Raw genomic sequence first — 25,998 nt, 5'->3', positions numbered from 1 at the left:
CTCTCCTTTCAGAGTCCCCGTGAATATAATTCAGAGTCCAGAACCAAGAATCCAGGCATTGGCTAAGGAATGAGAATTTCCATGCTGACGATAAGATGCAGTAAAAATGGCCTCTACAAAATAAGATGTAACATCAGAAAGAAAACTGGCCAAATCATTTTTTTTAAATAACATGTGAGAAAGGATTCCATTTCAAAGCACTACAGTGACCTTGCGCCACTGTCCAAAGTTCTTATTTGCCCACACTCTCCCCCATTAGGTAGTAACGCGCAGCGCATCAGCCCAGGGCACACACCTCCGGCCCACAGCAGGCTCCTCACTGGCTTACAGTCATCACCTGCTGCAAAGAAGGAAACGGCTGCCAGGACCGCACCCAACACCAAGCTGCGTGCACATGCACGCTCACGCACACACACAAAGACTTCAGAAAACAAATTTATTTTTAAAATCCCACCGGAATTTATAAAGCAGCAGGATTCAAAGATAAAGCCAATCTCCTTATCAAAAATGTTGCTGGCTTTCTGCACTGAAATCAAACTTTATAATAAACAGGAATGGAGTGTCCCCAGAAAAAGAGGGATTTTGGACCAAGCAAGTACGTCTACAATGCGTGTCTAAATGTCTCTCTGTTCCCACAGGGAAGTCTCTGGGAAACGCTATTTAAAAAAATAGGACCATCACCTTATTCCTCTTCAGTGCAGTGGTGTGAATGTGGGGGGCAGGGAGGTGAGGGGAGAGGAGGTGGTGGAAATGGTGGTGGCGACACGAGCATTAACACACACACACACCGTGCCCGCTATAGGAGATAAACGCATAAGAAGAGAGTAACGTTTGATGCTGCGCACACCAAATGTTACATGATGTGGAAGTAGAGCTTTTTTAAAAAAAATTCAAGTGTAAAGAAAAATGTAAACACCCAAAGAGCAGCCAAAAAAATGGTGGCTAAGCCACTGATCATTAATTTAATTACCATAATTCCTAACACAATTCCTAAGACTGTCATAGTTGAATAGGGCTGACCAAAAAATACAGACATTGTTATAACTTTACCTACATAAGATCATAGATTTGGACTTTGAATTAATAACAGTAATACGTGAGCAACTATGTGCCAAGCACTTTCACACTGTTTCCTTCCAATCTTTTTAACTGTGAGAAATATTTAACCCCATACGACCCACAAGAAAACAGAGGTTCAGAGGAGGGAAGGAACTTACCCAATGGCACGGCTTGTCCAAGGCACTCATCAAGTGGAATCTGAACCACATCATCTAGCTCCAAGTCCACTCTCCTCTCTTACCACAGATGCCACTCATTTAACTCAACATGTTTGTGCCAGAGGCCCACCTGTCAGACTCTGCCCTGGGAGCTGAGGGCACAGTCCCTGCCCCAGAAGGCTGAAGTTCATCAAGGAAGACAATCACTTGAATAGTCACAAACACATGCAGAGTTCAAAGAACTCTGACGGAAATAATGTCTAATTATCTCAACTGAATTAAAATGAACTGTCTTAGCTTCGTCCCAAAGTATCAGAGAGCAGACAAGAGACTTGAGTTTTCTTTCAGATTTGCTGTAAAGATATGGTCAAGAACCAGTTCCCTCCCCGATCAGAAACTGCTCCGTACTCATGACTGTCGGTTTGGGAGGAGATTCACAAATGCACACATAATTTCCAATCTCTCTTCAGCCCATATTTTCTATTTTTTCTCTCATTCTGTCAGATAGTTGTTTTGCAGCTTTAAAATGAACGTGTGTCTGGTGGAAGGACAACTTTGTTCAATAATGACCAAAAAATAAAAGGAAAAATGAACTTGGAAAAAGGATCAGGACCAATGAACAACTGAAGAATCACAGACATGGTGAACCTCAGGTTGTAGGTGCATCAGGGTCTTCCAATTAATTCTTAAGCTAACACACCAGCCAAGTCTCGGAAGTGGTCAAAGGCAGAGGGATGTTATGAGCAGATTCACAGACTGCAAAATTTATGTTGCCAGAGGAACGTTTTATCGGGGTGGGGGGGGGGGTGATTAGGTCATTTATTTATTATTTTTTAATGGAGGTGCTGGGGATTGAACCCAGGACCTTGTGCAGGCGAAGCATGTGCTCTACCACTGAGCTACACCCTCCCCTCAAGGAACACTTCAAATGTAAGGATCAACCTCAAATTCTGATTCAAGATGTTGATATAATGACAGGAAAAGCTAATAATAGGATGATATTTGGGGGAACTTTTACACAGACCCCGGTAGTAACTACATGTCCTCACCATCTCAACAGATGGCTATATGCGAGCCCCACAGATGCACGTCTCATGAGGCCAGGCCAGCTAGCCAAGCAGGAGGACCCTAGCCAGAGTGGATTCAGCCACAAGAAGAGCTTCCTGATCACATCTGATTTGCTAAATGCAAAAAAAGTTGAAGAAGAATTGAAGAGAACAACACAAAGGCAGTTCCAGTGTCCTCCTACCAAGTATTCCCCTGACTCAGACAATGGGTTTTCTGAACCGAGTCAGAAACTCGAGTCCTGCAAGGGTCCCACATGCGCCAGGCCCAGCCCCTCAGTCTGGAGGAAGGGCCCTTCCAGACTCACAGAAGGAGCGGGAAGAGCAACGGCACTTCCAAGGGAAGTGAAAGAAGACAAGTTTCAGAAGCAACACTACATGGTACGGGGAGAAGTAAAAGGGGGATCTGCCCAAAACTTCCAAACGCAATGTTCAAATATACGTGATCATAAGCGGAAGGCAGCCCTGACATGAATGGAGAAAGAGAGCAAAAAACGGAAGGTGATAAAGTGCATTAACCCTAAGTTATCCCTGTAAAGTCATCTCCTTCATTACAATCCTAAAATTGAACCTGCTAGGAGCCAGATTCTACTTCAGTAATATTTTCACTGGTATAATTCATCATTTGCCTTCCTAAAAATTTTCCATCCTGTAAATCAGGGGCCTCCTCTGACAGGAGCTAACCACACACAGCTCCACACTGATACACCACGAAGAGCTCACGTGAAGAATTCCTCCCCGTACCATCAACGTGCAGTAAAGGTCTTCCCCCACCTATGAGTTTTTCATTTGCACGTTCTTCTGTATTTCATGCTACCTTTTACCCTGACAAATGCGCAAAACTTAAGTGTCCCTTCAAAATTTGTTCCCAACTTCTATCAGAAGAAAGGGGAGAGGAAACAAAAAGGAACAATTAATACAATTCAAAAACTTCACTTAATATCTATTCGGGTAAGAATTCAACTTGTCCTAAATCTGCTTATTATGATCGGCTCCCTAAGTTAACTCCAGTGAGAGCTGTCTGTCTGAGCCCTGTCTGCAAACAGGACACACAAAAAAGCATAACCTCCCCTCACAGAAAAGACTGGAGTCCAGTCCCACCAAGCAGAGGGCACAAAACCCGGTCTTGGGAATGCCTCCACCTTCTCAGGCATCAACTCCTCCCTTTACTCCTCCCCTACAGAATTCACAAGTCACACAACAAAACAGACATACACAACAAATGCCATCTTTGCTGAAACAAACAAAATAAACAAAAACCCTGGAATCTCAACTTCTAACACAAATGTCAATGCACATGTTTCTTTTTTAATTGCCAAGAAAATGTCCATAAGCTCCAAAAGACAGGATGGACTGCTTCCTTTGGAAGCAATAGAAAATTATGTGACATATAAGTTATCATTTCTTAAAAAAAATCCATTTTAAGGTGATACAGTTGCAACCATAATCCACAACTGTCCCCTGCGTATGTCAAAACGTATGCACCATTTCATTTTCAGACTTCAGAAAAAGAGCACAAGAATTATAATTTGCTCAAGCAAACAGGCTCTCAATCAAAACAAGTTCCACCCACCTTCAAAGCAACCAATAGCTGCCCACCTACCACCCTTCCTAAACCGTCCAAACAGAGCGGCTCTCGGCCCGCCGGTCCCACCAGCCACACAGCCAGCCGGCCGGCCAGCCTGCGGGCTTGCTCTGCAGGTGCCTGAAGGCCAACAAGCACCAGACACCCAGCGAATCCCGGGTTAAAACTGCACCCGGAGAGGAAGAGGTGAGGGGAAGGGGGAGAGGACAGGGACCAGGGGGACCCAGAACGTTCTCCATTTGCTTAATGATCTCTGAGGAGACCCCACTCTCAGCTCTGATCTCACGCTTCGCGACACCACCGACCAGGCCAGCCAGGGCTGATGCAGGCTCAGAACGAGCACCGGGAATGATGGCATGGTTCATAAACATCCTCCGAAGTGAGAAAGGGCAGCGACACCATCACTCTGGAGGTGAGGCCAGAGGAGGGAGCCTACCTGCAGGGGCTGAGCGGCTCGTCCATGACTAACAGGCTCTGCTGAGTCTAGCTGTGTCCTCGGCTCTCTACTGACTGTGGAAACTCTGCCCTTTTCTACTCTAACAACTCAAAATGGAGGCACATGCCGTCTGAGAGACCTCAGAGAGCTTCCACTGAGCTTGTGCTATGACCTAAGCCTTCACGCAGAACGCAGAAACTTCCCCCCACACTGACAGGACTGAGCATGTGCTGTGACCCTCCCTCATCCACACACTGTCTCTCGGCGCAATCAATCTCAGCCCTGCCGTTTCCGTAAATAAAGCCCAGCCGGCAGCCTCCGCAGCCTCCCGCACACCAAGCTAGTGTGCAGGGAAGTGGGGCCTTGGCAGGGGGATCCAGACAGCCGACCCCGGGCACTCGGCGAGCAGGGCCGTCGAGAGGCTCGGTCAAGACAACAAGTTTTGTTCTGTCTTTTCTTTTAAAAAAATTAATTATGCTTTTAAATAACAAGATCATCAAGAAAGAACAGAATCAAAAAGCACAGATATGAATGAGTCTCTGTGAGACTGATTAACAGAAATACTGCAGTATACTTAAAAACACAGCAGTGGCTACTCAAGGGGAGCAACCCCACACATTTGTTTTTGGAGACTTTGACCGTTCGGAAAAGGGCCACAGCAACAGTGCTGGGCAAGTTACGGAGCACTGGGTGTCATCACGGCTACAGACAGGGTGGAAGGCCCAGCAAGTGGAGTATGCAAATGAAGAACACCGTATTTTATGCAAAGAGCTCAGTCTCCCTTAGATAAGAAGTTCTAAAATCACCTGAATAATAAATAAAAATATCTCCTAACTCGATACTAACCCAATCAAGGGTGTGCAGCACAAGTACTGTCCTTCTCACAACAAGAAGCGCAGGAAGGCTCAGATCAGGAGGTCAGAGAACACCCTGCCACAAACACCCGAGCACCTGACCACCTCAGGGTCGGTCTCGACTCAAAACTCCAGGCAGTTCTTTGTGACGCTGCCCATGAAAGCTAAATTCATTTCAAACTTAATCAGAAAAGACTTCTAAAGCCACATAAGGAAGACCACACCATCCTGGTCACACTGAGCACCACGAAGTTTTCACACTGCCCACAGCACCAGCCAGAACATTTTCTGTTAAAAATCCTTAAAAACACGTTTTGTGGCCTCTTCCCCAACCTCTACCTCCAACAGTAGGCAAACTGGGCTGTCAGCCATGTAAGAAATCCTAGTTCTGCATGTGGACGTCGGCTTAGTTTCCATTTGCAAACTAAGAAATGATTCTACATATGATTACTTAGCTATAATGTTAAAACAAAAGGAATACCATGAAACTCTCAAAATTTTATAAAGGACAAGAGAGGGTAGGAAGGGGCAGTACCAACTCTGTTTCCCACAAATGTAATGGAGTGTGAAGAAATTAAACCTGCTTAAAAGAAGATTCAGTGTCCTCAAGATTCCTAAACACAGAACCCATCTCCCTTCCTCAGTGTCCCTGTTTATGCTCTCAAATAAACTAAATTGAGACTATGATTAAATAATAAAATTTTCATCTTGCTGAAAATGTAATTTACACAAGAAATGCCAAACACAGTTTGGTCAAAGTTTTACTTTTGACCCCGCACATGAAGCAAGTGTCTACACATTGGACGACCACCTTACCTATTGCTATCTGAGACATCATGTCCCTAGAAATTTGACTAGAAACAGTCTAGAGACAAAGACTTTCTAAAAACAAGAGCAGCTGAATTGGAACCTAGCAGCCAAACAGCATAAATATGACCACCAAAATGTTTCCTTCAAAAGTGCTTTAAAAAAATAAGTAAACCCTTTCACATGTAAATTACTTACTTGGAGAAATCAGCATAAAATAATAATTTTAAAAATTCATCATTACTCTGAAAAACCACGGGAGCTGTTCCATGGAACACAGGATACAAACAGTTCTTGTGATGGCAAGTCAAGAAATGTGGACTATAATCTTGGTCCCACAAAATGCCATGAGCAACACTAGGGGCAAGTTACCAACATCCTACGGCCGCATCTCTGGGATACTGGATCCCAGGAGTGAACCCTGCCCATGTCAACACCCTCTTCATTGCCTTTCTTGACACTGTCAGCCCACAGCTGTCCTTTCCATACCACTTGGACAGGCTTTCCTCCTCCCATGACCCCTCAGGCAGCATACCCCAGGGCTCACTCTTGAGGCCTCCTCTCTTTCACAATCTCCCGTGTGAAGAAGCCACGCCCTCCTCCAACAAGCTCCTCTCTGGAGACAGCTCTTCACTAGGAGCAGCCTGCACATCTGAGGGAGAACTCTGTTCTCCTGCTGAACCTTAACTCATCACGCCCTTTGCTGGGGCGCCTCAACTCTCTTAACAGATGCTAAGCTCAAAATACTCTTCACTGAAGCCACACAAGTCTCTCGTTTTGTACCTCAAAAATATACATAACTGGATGCACTGAGAACGGCACAGTAGCACTCACACATAGTTTACACCTAGAAGGATTACATAAGATAATCTAATCGTGAGGAGTATCAACACAACAAATCGAAGAATTTTGGCAAAACTGGCTTCTACTCTTCAAAAATGTTAATATCACAACAAAACAAACAAACAAACAAAAGGCTAGGAAACATGTTATGAAAACAAAGGATATTAAAGAGATACAACAACTAAACACCAATGCATGACCATAGGGGAAAAATCACTATGAAGGTCAGTGTTAGAAAAACTGGCAAAATTTGAATGTGGACTGTATTAGACTATATGGTATTATAGCAACATTAACTTTCCTGATTTTGATAACTATACCATAGGTTATGTAAGAGAATGTCTTTGTTCTTGGACATTTAAATATTTAAGGGGAAAGCAACTTGACATCTGCATTTCATTCTCAAATGGTTCAGGAAAGGAAAATACTATGGAGAGAATAATTAATCAAGGATGACAAACACAGAGAACATCACGGCAAAACAGATGATCAGCAAATCTGTAGTAAAGTTCAAAAGGTAACACATAAAGTAAAATCAATACAAATAAAATAATAAAGCAAATACTGGAAAATGTTAACAACTAGTGAACTGGGTGAAAGACACATGAGTTCCACGTGCTAAACTTTAACTCTTAGTTATGAATATAAAATTACACGCAGAAAATTTTTAAATATATAAAACAAAAAATACCTGGTAGTAGCCTTCAGCCCTCACTCCTCACGGAATCTGGAGAGTGGACACACCAGTGGCAGTGAGTGACCTGCCTCGCTACCTGCTTCCAGAGCACTCTCTAATCCCCAAACTAAATCCACTGAAGACCCAGCTGAAGTTCAATCCAGCCTCAGAATATGGGCTCAGGCCTCCTCATCAGAGGAAATGAGGGAGCCCTGGAACCTGGTGGTTTGGTAATTAAGCCAGTGTGCACTTTTAACCATACATTCCAATTCTAGAAACAGGCCCTGTTTCCACTGACGTCTTGTCTTACACTGAGGACACCTGGAACCTACTCAGTGCTGACAGGCCTCGAGGACCTAGGCCTTGCCTTCTCCACTGGTCTTGAACACTAGATGCTTCCTTACTGCTGACAACCTGCCCGGACCTCACTCCTGCTTCCCTTGTCTGTCGTGCTGCCTGCAGGGTAATGCCCGCACTTTGCACACGGGCCCCCAGGTGCTTCCTTCTGAGGCCTGCTGCTGGGTCTCCCCAGAAGTCCTGTGATCCCAGCACCTCCCCGCTGTCCCTGGATCTTAGACCCCCTCTCGCCTCCAATTAACCCCTAACCCGGAGAGAACAGGGGAAGGATTAGCACTTCTAAACAAAGGGGAGTTGGGGCTGAGCAGGTGAAAAGCATATATTATATTAATATTTTTTCTAAAATTAAAAATTAATATTATACAAAAACTGACTGAACAATCACTCTGTCCATTCTAGTACTTAATTTTTAGTGAGCAGAAAATCTGTTCATCAAAGGTAAAGTAACAGCTGTAACATGGACACTTCCTAGATTTAATTTTAAAGTTTTTTCTACTTACCAAAAATAGAAAAATGTATTTACAATAAGAAACTGTAAAGCAAAAATAGCAAAGAAAAGTAACATTCAGGAAACTCCAGAGAAAAAAACACTTGCTGGAAAGAAGATACCCTGACTCCTATTAGTACTACTTTCCCTTCAAGAGAAGGGAAGGTTTCAGAAACAGTTCATTTAAATTTTATTTTGTGACTGTCCCTGCTGTGTGGAAATGCAGCTGAGTTTTTACATCTGACGGTCTTACAGCCAGCAAGCAGGCTGACTTATCTGTCAGTTCTAACTATCTGTTCACATGTTTTCTCAGATTTTCTATGCTAAAAACTATTGCACCATCTTAATAAAGTTTCATTTCATCACTCTCGATTCTCGTGTATTTTCTTTTTCATGTCTTCACGGTCATGGGAATCCTTCTATTCTTTCTGATTTTAGAGAAAACACTTCCAACACGGCCCTTAAGTATGGTCCTTGCTGTAGGTGTCTGGTAAGTATTCTGCCAGAATAAGGAAGTTTCATTATACAGTTAACTCGTTAAGAGTTTCCCCCCACCTAGTACTGAATGGGTGTTGAATATTATCAAGTGTTTTCCTACATCAAGATGACTGTATATTTTTTCTTCTTCAATATGTTTAAAACTTTATAAAATACAGTAACAGATCATTATTAAACCATCCTTGTATTCTATAAACCCGACTAACTTGGACAAGCCTATTTTTCATGCTTTGCATATTCCACTTTCTAATATTTTAGTTAAACATTTTACATGCCTGTTTATAAGACTAACCTATAAATTTTACTTTTTTATCTGGTTTTGATATAAAGGTTTTACTAATAAAATAACTTGGGGAACGTACACCATCTTTCTCTGTTCTCTGGAACACTGGTAGAATTCACCTATAAAGTGTGAGTCTAATTTTTTTTTTCATCTAATGAGAAGAAAGGGAGTGTCCTGTACAAATGATGAAAACGGTCTTTAAAGGGAGAAGGCATGCATTTTTACCCACATCCTCTTTCTTCCAGCCTTAAATTTGGATGTCAGGGCCACCATTCCATCACCACCTTGGGCACAAGGTAAGAGCTGAAGTTAGGGACAGTAGAGGGTGGGTCTCTGATGTCTGGAGGGCCTCATACCAGCCTAGGATTGCTTCCTTTCAAACTTGGCTTATTGAGAGAGAAATAAAAATTCTACTTAAAGTCTGTTACATAGTCTCTTTATGACAGCTCTGGCACTGAAGTTCTCAGATGTGTATCTCATCAACTGTTTTACCTGACTCAAGTTGAAGGCACATAGTTTCTTCCAACATTTTGGAATTTCTGACAGTGAGCTCAGCATTCAAAGATCTGCATCTGCAGATACCCCTGCAGGTTCTGAATGAGGGTGTGTCCTTCTCCATAATTGTACGTGTGCTTCTGTCAGCTGTCCAGGGCAGCTCACTGGTACAAGACCACTTTTTACATTATCTTTTCATCCTGGAGTTCTCGTATTTTTCAAGAGTGTAAATTCAAGCCCCAACACTCATGGTGGCAAGGCCCAAAGTTATGAACTGTAAGGGGAATTCTCCTTCTATTCCTCCTCTTCTGTTTTTGATCTAAAGTCCCAAAGCCAAAAAGGTTTCCCTGTCACTTCCCTCCAGTTCCAGAGGTAGTTCACCCTAGTTCACCTTCCACCAAAAGGACAGACCTTTGTTGATCCTAACTTTGTACAGGCTCTCAGCTCCAACTCCCAAAACACTTGAAATCAAGACCTCATCTCCTGTACCTGGTGGGTGTTAAAACCAAAGACCCTGCGTGAAGGAGACAGACGATGACCCGACCTTCTCACTGTGGGCTGCTGAACTTCTCAGTTCTCCTCATTCTTGCAAGCTCAGCTCTGCATTTATTATGCTGTATTTTATTCAACATTTGTAGATATTTACTGGCAGAACCTTTTTTGGAATTAACAAATCTGATTTTTGGGGTCTTATTAAAGTTCTTTTATATTCACTAGGCTGTGTCTCCAGATGGACTTGTGTGCTCAACTGTCTCCAACACGTGCCACCTCAGGGAAATGCTCTGAGAGTTCAGTGTGATGGCAGAGCAAAAGCAACAAGAAAATATTTATACCCAGCTCTAGCTTCTTGTACCTGAAAGCAATACAACTGCCACGAGCTGTGATGAGTAGAAAAGGTGGCTTCACTAAAACAGAAACAAATTTAGAACTCCAAATTAACTGAGATAAAGGGGATCTCGAGTGCCACTTTCCAGGTGAAGTATAAATATTTATGTTGAAAAAGGATGGTCACAGTGTTATCTGACCATATTATTTAAGTACTGGAAAAGCCATAAGTGTTCAACAATATGAGAACAGATGAATTATGGGACATCCATATGATGGCCTATACAAGGTGCTCATTAAAATATTTTTGTAAAATGTTTAATGACATGGTACTCTGCTCATAATAGAAGATGAATGAATAGAGGAATGCATGATATGTACATCATATATAAAGAATATTTTGATGACAATCTTAATATATACACATATACCTATACATATGCACACAGATGTATATTTAAGGAAAAACTCAAATATAGGTTATAGAATTACATATTCTATCAGTTTGCTTCTTTAACTTCTGTGTTTGTCAAGTTATTCTCCAGTGAACACATACTTTTTTCTTCATTAGAAAAACTAAAAGTTATTTGCCAGCTTAGCCATAAGAAAATTCACTTGTAAGTGACCCAATCTGTGATGAAATCACAGAAATTAAGAGCACATGTTTTGAGTCAAATAGGTTTGGGGGTTTCCTGTTTACTAACTGTGTGCCTTAGGTAGCTGTTTAATATAGCATCAATTTCTTCATTTATAAAATAAAGATATTACCAGCTTCACTGAGCTCTTATGGTAATTTAAAAATTAAACAATTTAGGGGGCGGGTATAGCTCAGTGGAAAAGTGAGTAGTAACATGCCTAGCACGCACGAGGTCCTGGGTTCGATCCCCAGTACCTCCATGAAAAAATGAATAAATAAACCTAATCAACTCCCCCAACAAAAAACCTAAAAAACAAAACAAAAACATATTTAAAAAATTAAACGATCTAGTGCAAAGTCAGCACCCACTACATGGTAGTAGCAGCTATTCTCCCACACACCTTGACAGATGACATTACAAAATTTGATTCCTTGAGTAACACTAAGGAGTATCATATGATAAACCTACTAAAAATACAGCTCAAGATGTCAAAACCCACCCATGTGTGGGAGAGAGCAGAGCTGTGACAAGAAATTCTAAGTAAAAATATTACAGACAATGAGATACGGTTTTCCACATTTTTAAAAAATAATTTTTAAGTAATTTTAAAAAATTGATTTCAATTAAGTTTATTTGCAATGTTGTGTTAGTTTCAGGTATAGAGCAAAGTGATTCAGCTACATATATATTCTTTTTTACAGATCCTTTTCCACTGTTAAAGATGAGAATCACAAATAAAGAAAAAGGGAAAAAACTAGCAGGAAACTTGTGATATTGGATTAGAATTAGAAAATCTGGTATGAATTCATGGATACATACATAGACACACACACACAGAGAAAATCTGGTATGAACTCATGGGGACACACACACACACACACAATGAAATACAAGCTAAAAGTGCACATTGTCTCCCTCCGTCCTTTCCCCAAGCCTGAGAGCAGGGATACAAAGTAACACACACACCTAACACCAGATCTGGGTTCCTAAATAGCATTCTCCAAAATCTGGGACAATCTGACCCAGATGAATGATAGTAACAGACTACAAACGACTGAATAAAACAAGCAGCCATCAAGCCATCCTGATATAAATGAATGAATAATTCAAAGTTTGATGAGGAAGAGGATATCTATACGGTCTCAAAGCAACCTCCTACAAAGCAGTCGTCAACTATAAAAGGAAACAGAGAACTTGCACAATTCCAAAGACTGGCAGACACCACCTTATTCAACAAATCAAAATGAACATTACCAGCAATGGGACAAACTAGAATTGTGTAGCACTTGATAGGATGTATAAAAAGAACACACGACTTTTGTATTGTCCCCGTCAAAGATACATGACCTAAATCTAACGATAAACAAAATAAATACAAACTGAGGGAAAGTCTACAAAATAATTAGCTTATAATCTTCCAAAGTACCAAGGTCATGAAGTGAAGGTAAGACTAAGAGACTGTTTCAGATTGAAGGAGCCTAAACAGATATGCCAACTAAATCCATAATGCTGAACTGGGTTCCCTTTGCTATAAAACTTGAATGGGGTCTGAACATTCCAGAGCAGTAATAGTCCCTTGTGAATTTTCTGATTTTGAGGGCTGCATTGTGGCTATGTAAGAGAATGTTTTTATTCATGGGAAATATACAATAATACAGCCTCTTGCTGACAACATACTTTCAAACAGTTCAGTTAAGCAAAGGTCTTCTACTGTGCTTGCGACTGTTCTGTAAGGTTGATATTGTTTCAAAACAAAATAAAATAACATGAACCATGAAAGTTAAACACTCAGAGCAGTGCCAGGTGCACAGTCCTCACTAACTATAGCTATTATTAGTAACATAACATTGCCACGGTCATGGGAGAGATTAAATATAAATCCTTGCAAGGGCCTCAGTTTGTGATTGCTACTAAGTATAATAATAGTAATGCTTAAACCTCAATATTGTTTTTTAAAAAGCCCTCCTTTTCTTGGAAGAAGAAAAGCAGAGAGGGCACAGGAGGTTACAGGTGATCCCATGACCGGGGACGTCCTCTCCTGGGTTAGACAGAAGAGCAGCTATTACCAAGAGAAGACTCACATTCAAGAAGCAAAGAACCAAGAACATAATCACGTTTCATGCTGCAGACCAAGCCTCTGAAGAGACCTCTGACACTTGCATAAGCCAGTATTAGAGAGCGGGACGGCTCAGTGACACCGATACACAGAATGCTACATTTTAAATAATACATTCTCTTCACTATTCCTGAATGCACTTTAGGGACCTAAGAAACTCTTATTTAGCAAGGGGAAACAGACTGGTTCCTGGGAAAATTCATGCTTAATTATTTAAAAGTAAAGACATCTCGTGGGGAGGGTATAGCTCACTGGCAGAGTGTGTACTCAGCATCCATGAGGTCTTGGGTTCACTCTCCAGTATCTCTGCTAAAAAAAAATTAAATAAATAAACCAAGAAAGGCACCTCCTCTCAAATGGCCACTATGCCATCTTTTGTTCTTACTGGGACTCCATTCGCCATCATTTCCTTCCCCTCCTAACTCACTGGCCTGAGGCAGAAAGGTAAGCAGAACTTTTCTAAGAAACGAAAGGCACAGATTCAGAAAAGGTCAAAGTACGATAAAAAAGGCACTGGCCAATAGGCTGAACTTGCTGAGGTGAAAGAACGAACAACAGAATTTCAACAAACCCTCCGTGCTATACAGAGGACAGGTCTGTTTGCTATAAAATGCCCAAATCTCTTTCTCAACAAATATTTTTTTCAATTTTGGTTCTCAATTTTTCAATAAAATATTGACTGGAGACATGTATTATTTCACAGCAATACCACTTGTTTTTTATAATTATTGGGTCAGTTTCATTACGGTCAGTGAAAAATTTACCCTACGTTTTGAGCAGCTGTATATTTTCAAAGAATTTTATAATTAATACTCCAAACAAAGTCAAGAATCTCCAGTGCTCAAACTTCCGTATGTTAGCAAATCAACCAGACGGGTTACGGTCTACCTGGTAGAATCCAGACATCTTAGGAAGCAGCTCATGTTCTGCTTTTGGATTTCACATTTTACAGGGTTCAAAAAAAAAAAAAAAAACTTTGATATTTTTCAACTTTTTCTTCAAAGGAAAATTATAATTATTTTTGCAATTCCAAAGAAGCAACAAAAAAAATGACAGTTTACAAAACCTACCCAATGGGTAGCTTTCGTTAGCCTCATTTTATTGAAGTGGAAACAGAGTCTGGGAAATATAAGCTTCACCCATGGACAGAAAGATGAAGTGGGAGCACAGAATTGGAATCCAGGTTGCCTGGGTCCGAGGAAGAGGAGGAGAGATCTTTCCAGGTTTTTGGTCTTAACAAAAGGATCAAGCACTCAAATTAATGGCCATGAGGTACCAGACAAATAAAAAAGCAACTAAGGAGAGTAAAAGGCTGGATGTAACAAGGTCCCTACACTCATCCCTTTTTATAAGCTAGGACCAACCTACTTTAGTTTAACCAAGGATGCTGGTGTTTTGGTTAAATATATATAAGGTCTAACTGACTTTATGTATTAGGACCTCTGAGCTGAAATTCACTGACTTTAAGTTTCTAACCAGATTTTGGATCAGACGCTCCGAACAAAATGAGAATATAATGACATTATGTTTCAGGGAATGCTGACTGCAGAAGTAAATTTGGAGTGCCTCTAATCTACTGAGCAAAAGGGAACACTCCCTGAGTGCAGAAATGTCAAAACAAACTCCAAAAGCAAAGCCAGTTACCAAAGGTTCAAAGTTCTCTCTCATTTGCCAGCCTCTCATCCTACCTGAAGCTAGAAACATCTACTCCCACATTTTTTGCCCAAGTTTTGTTCCTTAAATGTCATGGCTTACCAAGAATGCAGTGTCACAATCCCTTAGCAAAGGTCCTTAGGATCAGAGGATTTCAAGAATTCAGAACTTGTGGATTCAGAAAGGCACTGCAGTGAATACGTCACATACTATGCAAGGCCCCAGCAGTGTCTGAGGAATAACCTCTGTTCTGTCACACTGGTACTTCTGTAGTGGAAGTTGTGCAAATTCGCATCAAGTGAACTGAATAAAGAATTAAAAAGCCACACACCAGTTCAGATCAAGTTTGACCTCAGGGTCAAATGAGTTTTAGCACCCAACTTAGCATAAAGAGTTTTTGATCCTCAAAGCTTTCAGATTTCAGAATTGAAAATAAAAGATTATGAATCTATATTATAGTGGGTGCTTTATTATATTAATAGTACTCTAAGTAGAAAAAAATAATTAATGAAATATAAATGTATACCTTATAATACCGAATCAATTCTAGCCAATTACAAGAAATCCACCCTTGCCAAATTTAAAGGCAATGAACCAAAGAATACAGAAAAGTCTGTTTCCCACTATCAAGCATGTGTTCAATAAGGTAATACTATCAAAACCAAAACGTTCTGGACAACCAGGCCCCTGATAAGATATAATATTCAGAAATATAATAACTAGGTTGGGGGGAAAGGTAGCTAAACACTAGGGTTTAAAAAGGATCTATGACAAACTTAGGGGGGAAAAACAAACTTTCAGTTGCAGCTTAAGATGCTAAATAAATTATGGCAAACAAGATAAATCAATTTTTTACTACTATCAGAAAATTTGCTGTGAGAAATACACAATTCCATCCTGAACTTCAGCTTTAACTGCTCACCCAGAGTTCTCACACTACTTAAGGGGAGGAGAAGTCATCAAGTTTGGAGTCACAGAATCACCACCCTAACTTCCAGGGGTCCTACTGATCCAGGCACTACTTCACAGGGCTGTTAGAACACTGACATTGCCTCCCCAAATGATTCAGGGCACCAGGAATGAGCACACAGCACCACGCAGCCACAATTACATGCTAGTCTTGCTCATCCAAACAAGGGAGACCTACACCAGAAACCAGCTCACCACACAGCCCCGTCCCTCACAAAACCGAAGCAGACAGAAACAGGTGAATTCTCTGAGGGAGTGCACCCTGAGCACTCTAGGGATTGGGCTGTAGGTAAGCCAGGTGGAGAAAACACAGTTTTCTATACTCTGTTAAATCACATACACACTTTTGGTAATTTGAGCAGCTGTGGGAACCTCAAAGTTAGAAACTGACGTTGAGGGTGAAGCAGTGAGCTCGCGCTGTTAAGCCACGCTGGCTCCCCTGCTGCAAGTTTTCACATTGACTTTGTGAGAAGTTTGAGACCTGCCACAGACTTACTATCTGTAAGTAGACATTCAAATATCTGCTCACTTCAACTCATCCAACAACCTTTAAGCACTTACACCATATTCAGCACAAGCTGGACATGGGGAGCACAGGCATAGACATGAGCCAGCGGGAACAGGAAGGTCAAAGCACTAAAGGGAGACTCAGGATGCAGATCCTATAAGCGCACTGCCACAGGCACACATTTGTGTTGCTTTTTCAGGCGAGATAAATAAAACCTTCCACTGCATATCCAACCCACATTTTAAGACAAAACTGATGGGAATATCACCCTGAATGACTGCCAGCAACAGACAATAAAAAATGAGCGAAGAACATGTGTGAGTTTCTAGCTTACACAGTTACGTATCACTTTAAATAAGCAATTGGCAAAAACAGGTGCATAACCAAACCTAATGAAAAATAAATTTGATTAGCTGTTATGAACCCAAGAGCTACACATTTAAAACACAAAAGCTATTGGGTCAATTCTCTAATACAGTCTAACTTGTGCAATATGGCAGCTACCTATCAGATAGTGAAATACACATGGCATCAGAGGAGTAACGGACTACTGTATATCTAGACAGACATCCAAGTTCAAGTGTTTCACACTTCACTTGGGCAGCAGGAAGCTATGACCAAGCAGTTAATGACTGGATACATAAAATAAACATTTCCTAATATAATACGCTTTTGAAATATTATCACTGATCAGCCTCTCTGCCATTAGAATAGGGCATGCTTTGAAATGAAAAGAGCTCAAATTCACTGTTTTCTACAGAAAAAAAGATAAGCAAAAAAGGTGACCGTTACACTACGACCCAATAGTTGCTGTCCAGTGTATATATGGAGAAAGTCACTAGGGTACACACCCCGAAAGAGCTGTATGCAGCCTCTTGCAGCCATGACAGATAATGTGCCACCTTTTATTGACCCCAAGTTGACTACCTGAACAGCAACATTCCAAATTTTACATATAATTTCTCAGTATCCTCCAGGGAGATGTTTTCCCGAAACTACTCATCTTGCAATTATACTTGAGTTCTTCCACTAACTTCCCTGAGCTGAGCATCTTTTCTCTCTTTCTAAATCCTTGTATGTGTAGACTATGTCTTGACTGTTCTGAGCAGAGACTACTTGATCACCTAAATAATATTCTTTGTTTTTTTAAAATCCTTACCTGTAGTTGCATGATTAATACAGGATAAGCATGAATGCATGTACTCTTACAGAAGTTCTTCCAAGGACTAACTACAGTCTATTACAGACATAAAAAAGTCTTTGTTAAATTATTTTGACTCTATTGCTTTTCATTTAAAAAATAATGATTCCACCTGTTACACAGATCTTACCAAGACGGTTGAGAACTGGATGTGTCCATCTCACACCAGTAGTCTTACCAGAGATATTTCAGTGAGTGTTCCTGGGATTTTATTAAGTGAACAAATTACTAATCAATAAACTTTCTGTAATGGCCTTTTCAGTAAGGTATCATGGAAGTCTTGACTGAATGTGCATGAGGGTAATGGTGTCCCAATTCATGATAAGTAAGTTCAAAACACAGATCAACAAAATATATGTCTTTATCTTGCCCTCTCTAAACCCAAATTTTCTTACTTTTCCTTTTCTTAACAACAACAAAAAAGAGCAAACAATAAGCTGCTGTAGACACCAGTTCTAACATCTTCCAAAGGGGTCTACTAAAGGACTTTTCGTGTCTTTTCTCTCATCTTAACAGTACCTGCCCAGAAGTGCACGCACACAGACACATACACGAGAAAAGCAGAAGTCCTCGCTGAGGGGGCCCAAGTGTCTTACTTACCTCGTCTCAGGATTGTAGCCTAATATGTAGAAAAATGAATCCACTCGGGCTTTAAACTCTCTAGCAGCAAATATGTCAGAAAAATGGGAGATGTTACACTTCCCTCTGAAAATAAACAGACAAAAAAAATGTTAGCAATACCCTCAACTGCTTTGCAAACCAAAATACTCCAGAAGAGGAGGGGCGGCGGGAGACGCACCTAAGCCCATGAGCACGCAGTCTGCGAACACACAGAGGAGAGCTACTAACTGTACTTACCTAGTCAAAACAACGGGTGTTCCCCCAAAGCAAGAAAATGTCCAACATAGTATTTTTTGTTCCATGATTGCTTCAACGACTTACAACTTTACAGCCTACAACCTAATTGCTTTTAGCTCAGCATTTTAGTCTTAGAATAAAATTAACTAAACCAAAGATAAATTGAGGGCAGGATTGTGATGAAAGGATATGAAATTAGAAACGATGGGAAAATTTTAAACCTCAGTTATATTACTTTACCCAAAAAATCCACCTTTGTAAATCATCAAAACAAAATGGACCTTTTCTTCCTGTTACCTTGTAAGTAGAATGAGTAACTGTTAAATACTTTCCTTCTCCATAAGCATGCAAGAAATAAACTGTCTTAGAGATTAAAATCTAGAGAAATTTTAACTTTTTAAACATATAGATGGGTTTTACATAAAAACACACCTTTCCCGGGGAGGGGGATAATAGCTCCCCCCAAGAAAGAACACATGCTTAGCATGTACAAGGTCCTGAGTTTAATCACCAGTACCTCCAATTTAAAAAAAAAAAAAAAAAAAAGATACTGACTACAAACACACTCTTCCCAAATTTTCAGGTAACATTAAACGACTGTAGTTGGAACAGTTTCCCATGGAAATATTGCAATAAAGAGAAATAAGGCCTTCAGGTTCATCTACTAACAAAAAAGCTAACCCACAGTACAGCTGAAAACTCTACACCACCACAGAACTCCTTAAGCAGTGTTTCCACGCACCAAACGTAAATGTCAGAAACATCATCCCACACAGTAGGGCCCACCTTCCCACTACACAGACACACATACACAGGAGAGGTGAGAGAGTTCCCAAGAAAGCAGGGAGGTCTTAAGAATTTCAACTCCCTCAGCAGTCACAGAAGGCAGCTGTCAAGGGGAAGCCCAAAGCTGCGATCAGAGTAAACGGACCCGGAGGATCAAAGACACAGCACGGCACAGGCAGGATGCTTCCAGGGGTGTGACCTCCCACTGCTGAACAGGCAGTCCTTTCCCACAAAGACTCCAGGAGTCGGCACGTTAACAACATACACACCAGCTCATGGCTAAGGCGTCAGTGAAAGAAACTAAGGGGTGTCAACATGGTGATGGACATTCGTTCACTTCCTACCAAATTAAAAAGCAACGTCCTCCCTTCCCGCAGGGCTTAAGTCATCTGTGACCAAAGCCTCAGGCGTGGGCAGAAGGTAAGATGAGTTCAATCTCCATTTTTAAAATTAAACAGAAATACTACTGATTTCTCGAAGCCCCTTGGGCACTACTGGTCAGACGATAATGCAGGGTTAGTGAGCGCTTGAAATGTGGCTGGTACAACTGAAGAGAGTGGAACTTTAAATTTTATTTAATCTTAATTGATGTAAATATAAATAGCCACACGCAGCTAGTGGCCACTATATCAAACAGCACAGATTTATATACTACTTCCATCATCATGGAAAGTTCTATTGGGCACACTGTTTTGTCAGTAACAAGATACAAGTAAAGGAAAATGTGGATTAGGTATCAACTTCCCAGGCCCAGGACCAGTCCCTCTTGTATTTAACTGGAACTAAAATGAGCTTCTGGGAAAGAAAAAGCAGGCAAGATAACTGGTCTAGATGGACAGTGCACTCACCCTGCAACTAACCACCCATCTATCTGAAACGGTTTAGTCCTGAAGCCTACAAGAAACAGCTATGCCCCTGTCAGTTAAATAGGTATACATAAACCTATTATGCCTATCTCATAAAAATATTAAGATCAAATAAGAAATCCACGGAACTCCGTATACTATTCAGCGTTACGTGAAGTAGGTTATTTCCATCAGTGTTCATTACTAAAGGAAAGTGATTCTTCTTCATTATTCTCATTACTCAAATTTAAGTTTACCCATAAACTTGAGTAATTAATAGATGAAACATATAGAAACCCTACCAACCCACAGCTCTAAACACAGGCATGGGAAATCAGGTACGTGTAAGACAGGGTCCTCAATCTCAGCACTCCTGACATCTCACACTGAGCAATCCTCTGCTGGCGGCACTGTCCTGCATGTAGGAGCATGGCAGGCCTCCACCCAGAGCACCCGCACGCACATCATTGTGACAACCAAGAACGATGCCAGAATGTTCCCTAGGAAGGGCAATACAATTGCTGATATTCACCGCAGCATCATTCATAATTGAAACACCCTGGAAACAGCCTAAATGCCCATACACCAGAGAGCAGATGAGTAAACCAAGGTGCATACACGCAATGGAGTTTACGCAGCTGTGAAGGAGAATGAGCTCTATGAACTGACAAGGAGCAATTTCCAGAACATGCTGCTCCATAGAAAAAGCAAAGTGCAAGAATGTTGATAGTATGCTACCCTTCACAAAAGAAAAGAAGTTATAAGAAAACAGATACGTATTTGCTCATTTGTGAAAAGAAAATGCAAGGAGGATAAACTAAGAAGTAAGTGATCAGTCATCTACAGCAGGAAGGTAGAAGGAGGGGGAAAGAAGTGGGGGCCGGGAACACAGCAGCAGGGTGAGGACTACAGCGTTGTTACAGCTCTGACCCTCAAGACCACAGCAACAGCCCACAACCCTCCCTTACCCACAAAGTAAACAAACAGTCCAAATCAACCAAGAGGAACCAAAAATGGAATGCAAAGTCTAACAAATGAATAACACAAGCACACTTAAGGAGCTAGGAAAACACGATATTGCCTGCATACCATGTATGACTAAAGACAACAATGTAGTCAGTGAATGTGCTTCTTACAGGCACATGGGTTACAATTTCTGAAACTAAGTTACATGTATTGCAGAATTGAATAAAAATAAGCAAATGTATTTTGAACAATAAGAATTGAGTTCTTCAGGACTAAGGAGAGAAGTCACAGATAAGGGGGTTAGGGGGCAATCTGGTGGTGCTGAGCTGGCAATGTCCTCTCTGCTTGGGCCATGTGAGGACACACGGAGAAGCCAGCAGTCTGCACCACGAAGAGGGCCCTCACCAGAACTCAAAAATGCTGCCACCCTGATCTTGGACTTCCAGGCTCCAAAGCCCTAAGAAATTTCTGTCGTTTATAAGCCACCCAGTCCATGGTATTTCGTTTCTAGCAGACCAACGAAGGAAGGTGTCCATGAAATTCAAATAGGGTCTTCAGTTCAATGCTGCTGCTCTCATGCTATTTCTTGGTTCTGATAACTGCATTGTAGTTACGTAAGATGCTACCACCAACAAAGATAGGGAGAGGGATACGTGGAAACTCAGTACTTAACAACTTTTCTATGTTTCCAAAAGTAGCTCCAAATAAAAGAATTTCTAAAAGACTGTGACATAGTCAAGGGCAGAGAGAATGCTCCTCAGGTGTTCCCAGCACCTACAGAGCCCTTCCAATACTAGCAGCTCAATAATGTCTCAAATGATGACTGAATAAATAAATAAGTGACAAGTTATGGTGTCTAATCAAGTAATACACATGTATAGACATAACAATATAAATGCCACAGGTCAAAGTTATTTCATATATAAAAGGAACAGTGGATTAAAGCCAGGATAATGAAAGATGCAAAACTAAGCACTCCGAGGCTGCATGACAGCCCCCAGGGAACTTGCAGGAGCTACAGGAACTTTGTGAATTCTAAGGAATGGCGGGGCAACTGCACAAAGATGTAATTCATCTGTTTCAATCACTATACATACATGATTCTAGCACCATTACAAAGTAAAGAGAGAAACTGATTCAGGATGGAAAGAGGGCAATAAAAAGCCCTACAGACCTAGCTGAGGGTTTCTTGGCCCCTGGGCTTCCAGAAGATTCACTCTACAACATATTCCTATTAATATGAATTCCTAGGTAAGATGATAGCTTAATGACCTGACCTACCTTAGGATATTTTTTTTTCCCCAATAGGAAGCAGATAATCATAAGGTTGGAAAACAGTCCTCAAGCTGATGAGACAGTTATGATCTCCTGCCAGCCCTCCACAATCAATACTTGAGAATTCACTGTTACAAGTGCACAGTAAACCTGAAAATGTTGCCCAGGTCATGTGTTCATAGTCAATCACAAAGCACTCTCTCCAGATCATTGATCATCAATGAAATGTGATCCTTAGGGTGAAAAAACTAACACAGCAAACAAATGCAAGCTACAATTTTTATTTAGCTTAATAAAGCCAATCTGCTCATTCCCAGAGCATCTGGAATGGCTCCCTGTGCTAAACAACCCCCCCTCCCCGTGCCTAAAGCAATCTGAGTGCACAGTCAGCCCAACCCAGAGGCCACCGAGAAATAAACAGATGCTGAGTAACTGTACCATCAGTAACTCAACACGTAATTATACTTAATTTCGCTTTTTCATTTCCTCCTTTTATGCCTTTAAGAATCCAATTCCACTTCAATGGGCATAAGCACCACTCATGCTCCTGAGTGTGAGATACTCTGCAAGAGGCTTCTTCACGCCCCTTATCTTACTGGTATAGAGCCAGTTCAGGGTTCTGTCACTTAGTCATGTGACTTTTTAAAAGTCTGTCAAAGAGATGGCACAAAAGTTAACAAACTTGACCTTGGTCATAAAACAATGTGGCAGGAGTCAAACTGGCGTCTTCTGATTTCAATCTGGAACCTTTTCTGTTATACCAGTGTCAACCAAAAATACTTCTCTAGGAATAAGGAGAACTCAGAAAGACTCTACTCAAGATAACTAACTTAGTATTGCTATATGGTTATTGATAAATGTAACAAAGAAAAGAAAATGAACAGCTGTAGAAACTTACCTTGAAAGGTAGGAATGAGAGACAGCCAAGGCAAGAATGCAAACAGTGGCAAAGCGGTACTGCTGGACCTCAGCACGGATTCTACACTGCCTCTTCTGGGAGTGAACGTACTCTGGGTAGGGACATGCTACAATCTCAATCTACACAGAGAGGCTGCCGAGGACTTTGTTTTCCTTCTGATTCAGGATGGCTAAAGGACCAAGCTCTCTCTCCTTTATAACCCAACCCAAGCACCAGCTTGAAAGAGAAAGTTACACATCAGTTTCCTCCTGAGTGAATGGAATGGCAAGGGCCCTCGCAGAGCTGCTGTGAGCCCAGGGAGTCCACACAACGGAGCACATTGATCTCCAAGAAGAACGGGGCTAAGCCCTAAGCACCATTAGTCTGTTTCTTTCTTTCTTTGTCCTCCATGTTATTTTCATTACATTCATTTGATCCTCTTTCATGTGCCTATGGACTATTTTATCTGTCCTCTTTCAAAACTGAATTTATTTTTGGCAATACTACTTTATATCTGTGGAGAAAAAAAAAAACCCTTTCTTTGGATAAATGGTGAAGGAAAGTTGTAAGAAAAATAAAAGTCTAATCTCCCACCCCATACTTTAAAAGTAATCTAGCTTTAGTGAAGAGAAAAGGAAGAAACAGAGACTCCCAGGGGCACTGCTATTCAAGCCTGCTTTCACCAGAGATGACCGTGCAGGGAGCACTGTGCCATGGAGAACCGGCGAGGTTCCCAAGCAACAGTGAGAACCGCACAGGTGAGCTCCAGATGCAGGCAACTGTCAGCACACCCACAGGTACTTGACTGAGCAGCCACCAGGCCAGATCGTTCAGTAACTATGTGACCACTGTCATCTGGTGTCTCTGAAAAACAGCCCACATGTCAAGTCACATAAGAGAGGCTCTGTTTGAAGTTTATAAGATCAAATTTAAGATGACTGCTTTATAAAATGACTTTATGGTCACTTTAAAGAAATAACACAAGAGGGAAAACTAATCAAAATGGGTTCTAGTCCCACGCACAGTGAAAAGAAGGTAAGGAATGGCCACTCTAGCACTTCAGCTCTTTGGTGGCTGGGAAACAGGTAGTGACCTATACAATCACACAAATTTCCAGAACATACTTGATTGTGAACCTAGTTAAAGTAAATTCACCTAGGTCCAGCTAGAATTATCTGGGACAACTGGTTCTTCTAAAAATGCTAAAATAGTATAAAATGACTCCACAAATCTAAATAGTCTGATAAATATTCAAATATATTAATTTTAAGCAAATGTAAGAAAGCACATTGAATAACCAGAGATACAGATCTCACGTATTCACTTGTTTTAACTTGGAGTCTAAATTGCTTAAAATCATTCCCCTCGATCAATGAAATGAGACGGAAAGAGGAGGGGGAAGTATGCAAAGCAGGAGAAGAAACAATCGCAGGATCAAGCCACTTGACTTAGCCAAAAGTGTAATGGTTCCACCATCTACCCAACCTCCCATTAGCTTGCCTTCCGCTTTGTCCAGCAAGCACGTATCAGACTGGAAAGCCACCGCCGAGAAGACATGGAAAGCTCGAGGGAATTCTGGAAGAAGTTTACAAAACACCACAGGAATTCTCTGTATTTATCTAAAGTCCTGGAAGAAGCCAGATCTATCCACATACACTCCTTAGTGGGTTGGCAAACTATGGTCTGCAAGCCAAATCTGGCCCACCTGTTCTTGTACAGCCTGAGAACTAATGGCTTTCACATTTTTAAATGGCTAAAAAAAAAAAAAAAATCAAAAGAAGAGTCACATCTCCTGACATGTGGAAATTAAATGAGATTCAAATTTCAGTGTCCACAAATAAAGTTCTATTGGCACAGAGTTACCTCATTTATTTACATGTTGCCTATGGCTTCTGCGCCACAATGGCTGAGCTGAGTAGTTCAACAGATACCATATGAAAGACTATCTGAACCAAAGTTTGCCAAAATCCTCCCTATATTAAAAGTTGCCGGTGGGGAGGGTATATAGCTCAGTGGTAGAGCAAATGCCTAGCATGCACGAGGTCATGGGTTCGATCCCCAGCATATGTTAAATGAAAGCAAACAAACAAACAAACAAACCTAACCCCCTCCAAAAGTTGCTACTAATTTGCCTTGAAGTAACTGGATTGAGCTATGTAGCTTTGCACAAGAGACTCCAGATGGCTTTACTGAATACCATCTGAGCAAAGGAACAGAGAAATAACTGTACCTCATTGTAGTTAAGCTAAAAGTCATCAAACCCCCATGACTATTTCTAAAGCATATTCTTTAACAAAGAAAGTAGCTCTTTCACCATTTTGTTACTCCCAGCGGGGGAAAAGGTGTAAGAAAACTACCTGTCTTACTCCCTTTACCACTTAAGAAGCCCAGAGTCTTCCACTTACATACAAAATATAGCAGAACAAACAAGTATCTTTTTCTTGAGAGGGACAAAAAAAATACCAGACAGTGCAAAGCAGGGGCTCCTGGTCACTTTTTGGCATTATTACCTGACATTAAGACTGGTGGCAATGTTAACCTAAGAATAAAATCTTCAATATATTTTCCTTACCCTCAAGCTTTTCAGTAGGAAATTTTTTATACACACAGAAATTTAAGAGAATAGGTCAATGAAAATTCCAATAAACGCTGCCTAGATTCTCATGTAATTACCTGCTGCCACATTTGTTTCATCCATTTCTTTATCTGTCGTTTGTAGTGGCAGTGACTCAATCTTTAGGAAATCATTGGCAGACCATCCTAACACCTCACCCTAAATAACCCAGCAACCAATTTTCAAGGAAATAAGATGTAAAACTACAGAAAGGGCATAAGAGAAAAACAAAACAGAAAAAAAA

General features: G+C 41.0%; 1 protein-coding gene and 1 non-coding gene across 4 annotated transcripts in view; both read right to left on the bottom strand.

The window, feature by feature from the left end:
* Nucleotides 1-25,998, bottom strand: part of RERE (arginine-glutamic acid dipeptide repeats) — a 269,676-nt gene that overhangs the window by 127,389 nt on the left and 116,289 nt on the right. For 2 of the 3 annotated variants that reach the window (XM_031463992.2, XM_064494092.1), the window contains one exon: nucleotides 18,113-18,217. In XM_031463992.2, the coding sequence (XP_031319852.1) occupies nucleotides 18,113-18,217 (105 nt within the window). Of the gene's footprint in view, nucleotides 1-4,302; nucleotides 4,681-18,112; nucleotides 18,218-25,998 lie in introns of those variants that run through there. The other variant, XM_031463994.2, reaches the window with a different exon arrangement.
* Nucleotides 2,055-2,127, bottom strand: TRNAA-CGC (transfer RNA alanine (anticodon CGC)). The gene has a single exon. It is a non-coding gene; the product is annotated as a tRNA-Ala (tRNA).

The sequence above is a fragment of the Camelus dromedarius genome, chromosome 14 (genome assembly GCF_036321535.1).
Source record: "Camelus dromedarius isolate mCamDro1 chromosome 14, mCamDro1.pat, whole genome shotgun sequence".
NCBI classification, from domain to species: Eukaryota; Metazoa; Chordata; class Mammalia; order Artiodactyla; family Camelidae; genus Camelus; species Camelus dromedarius.
Note: the sequence above shows the minus strand (reverse complement) of the source record. Positions and strands in the feature narration are given on the sequence as shown.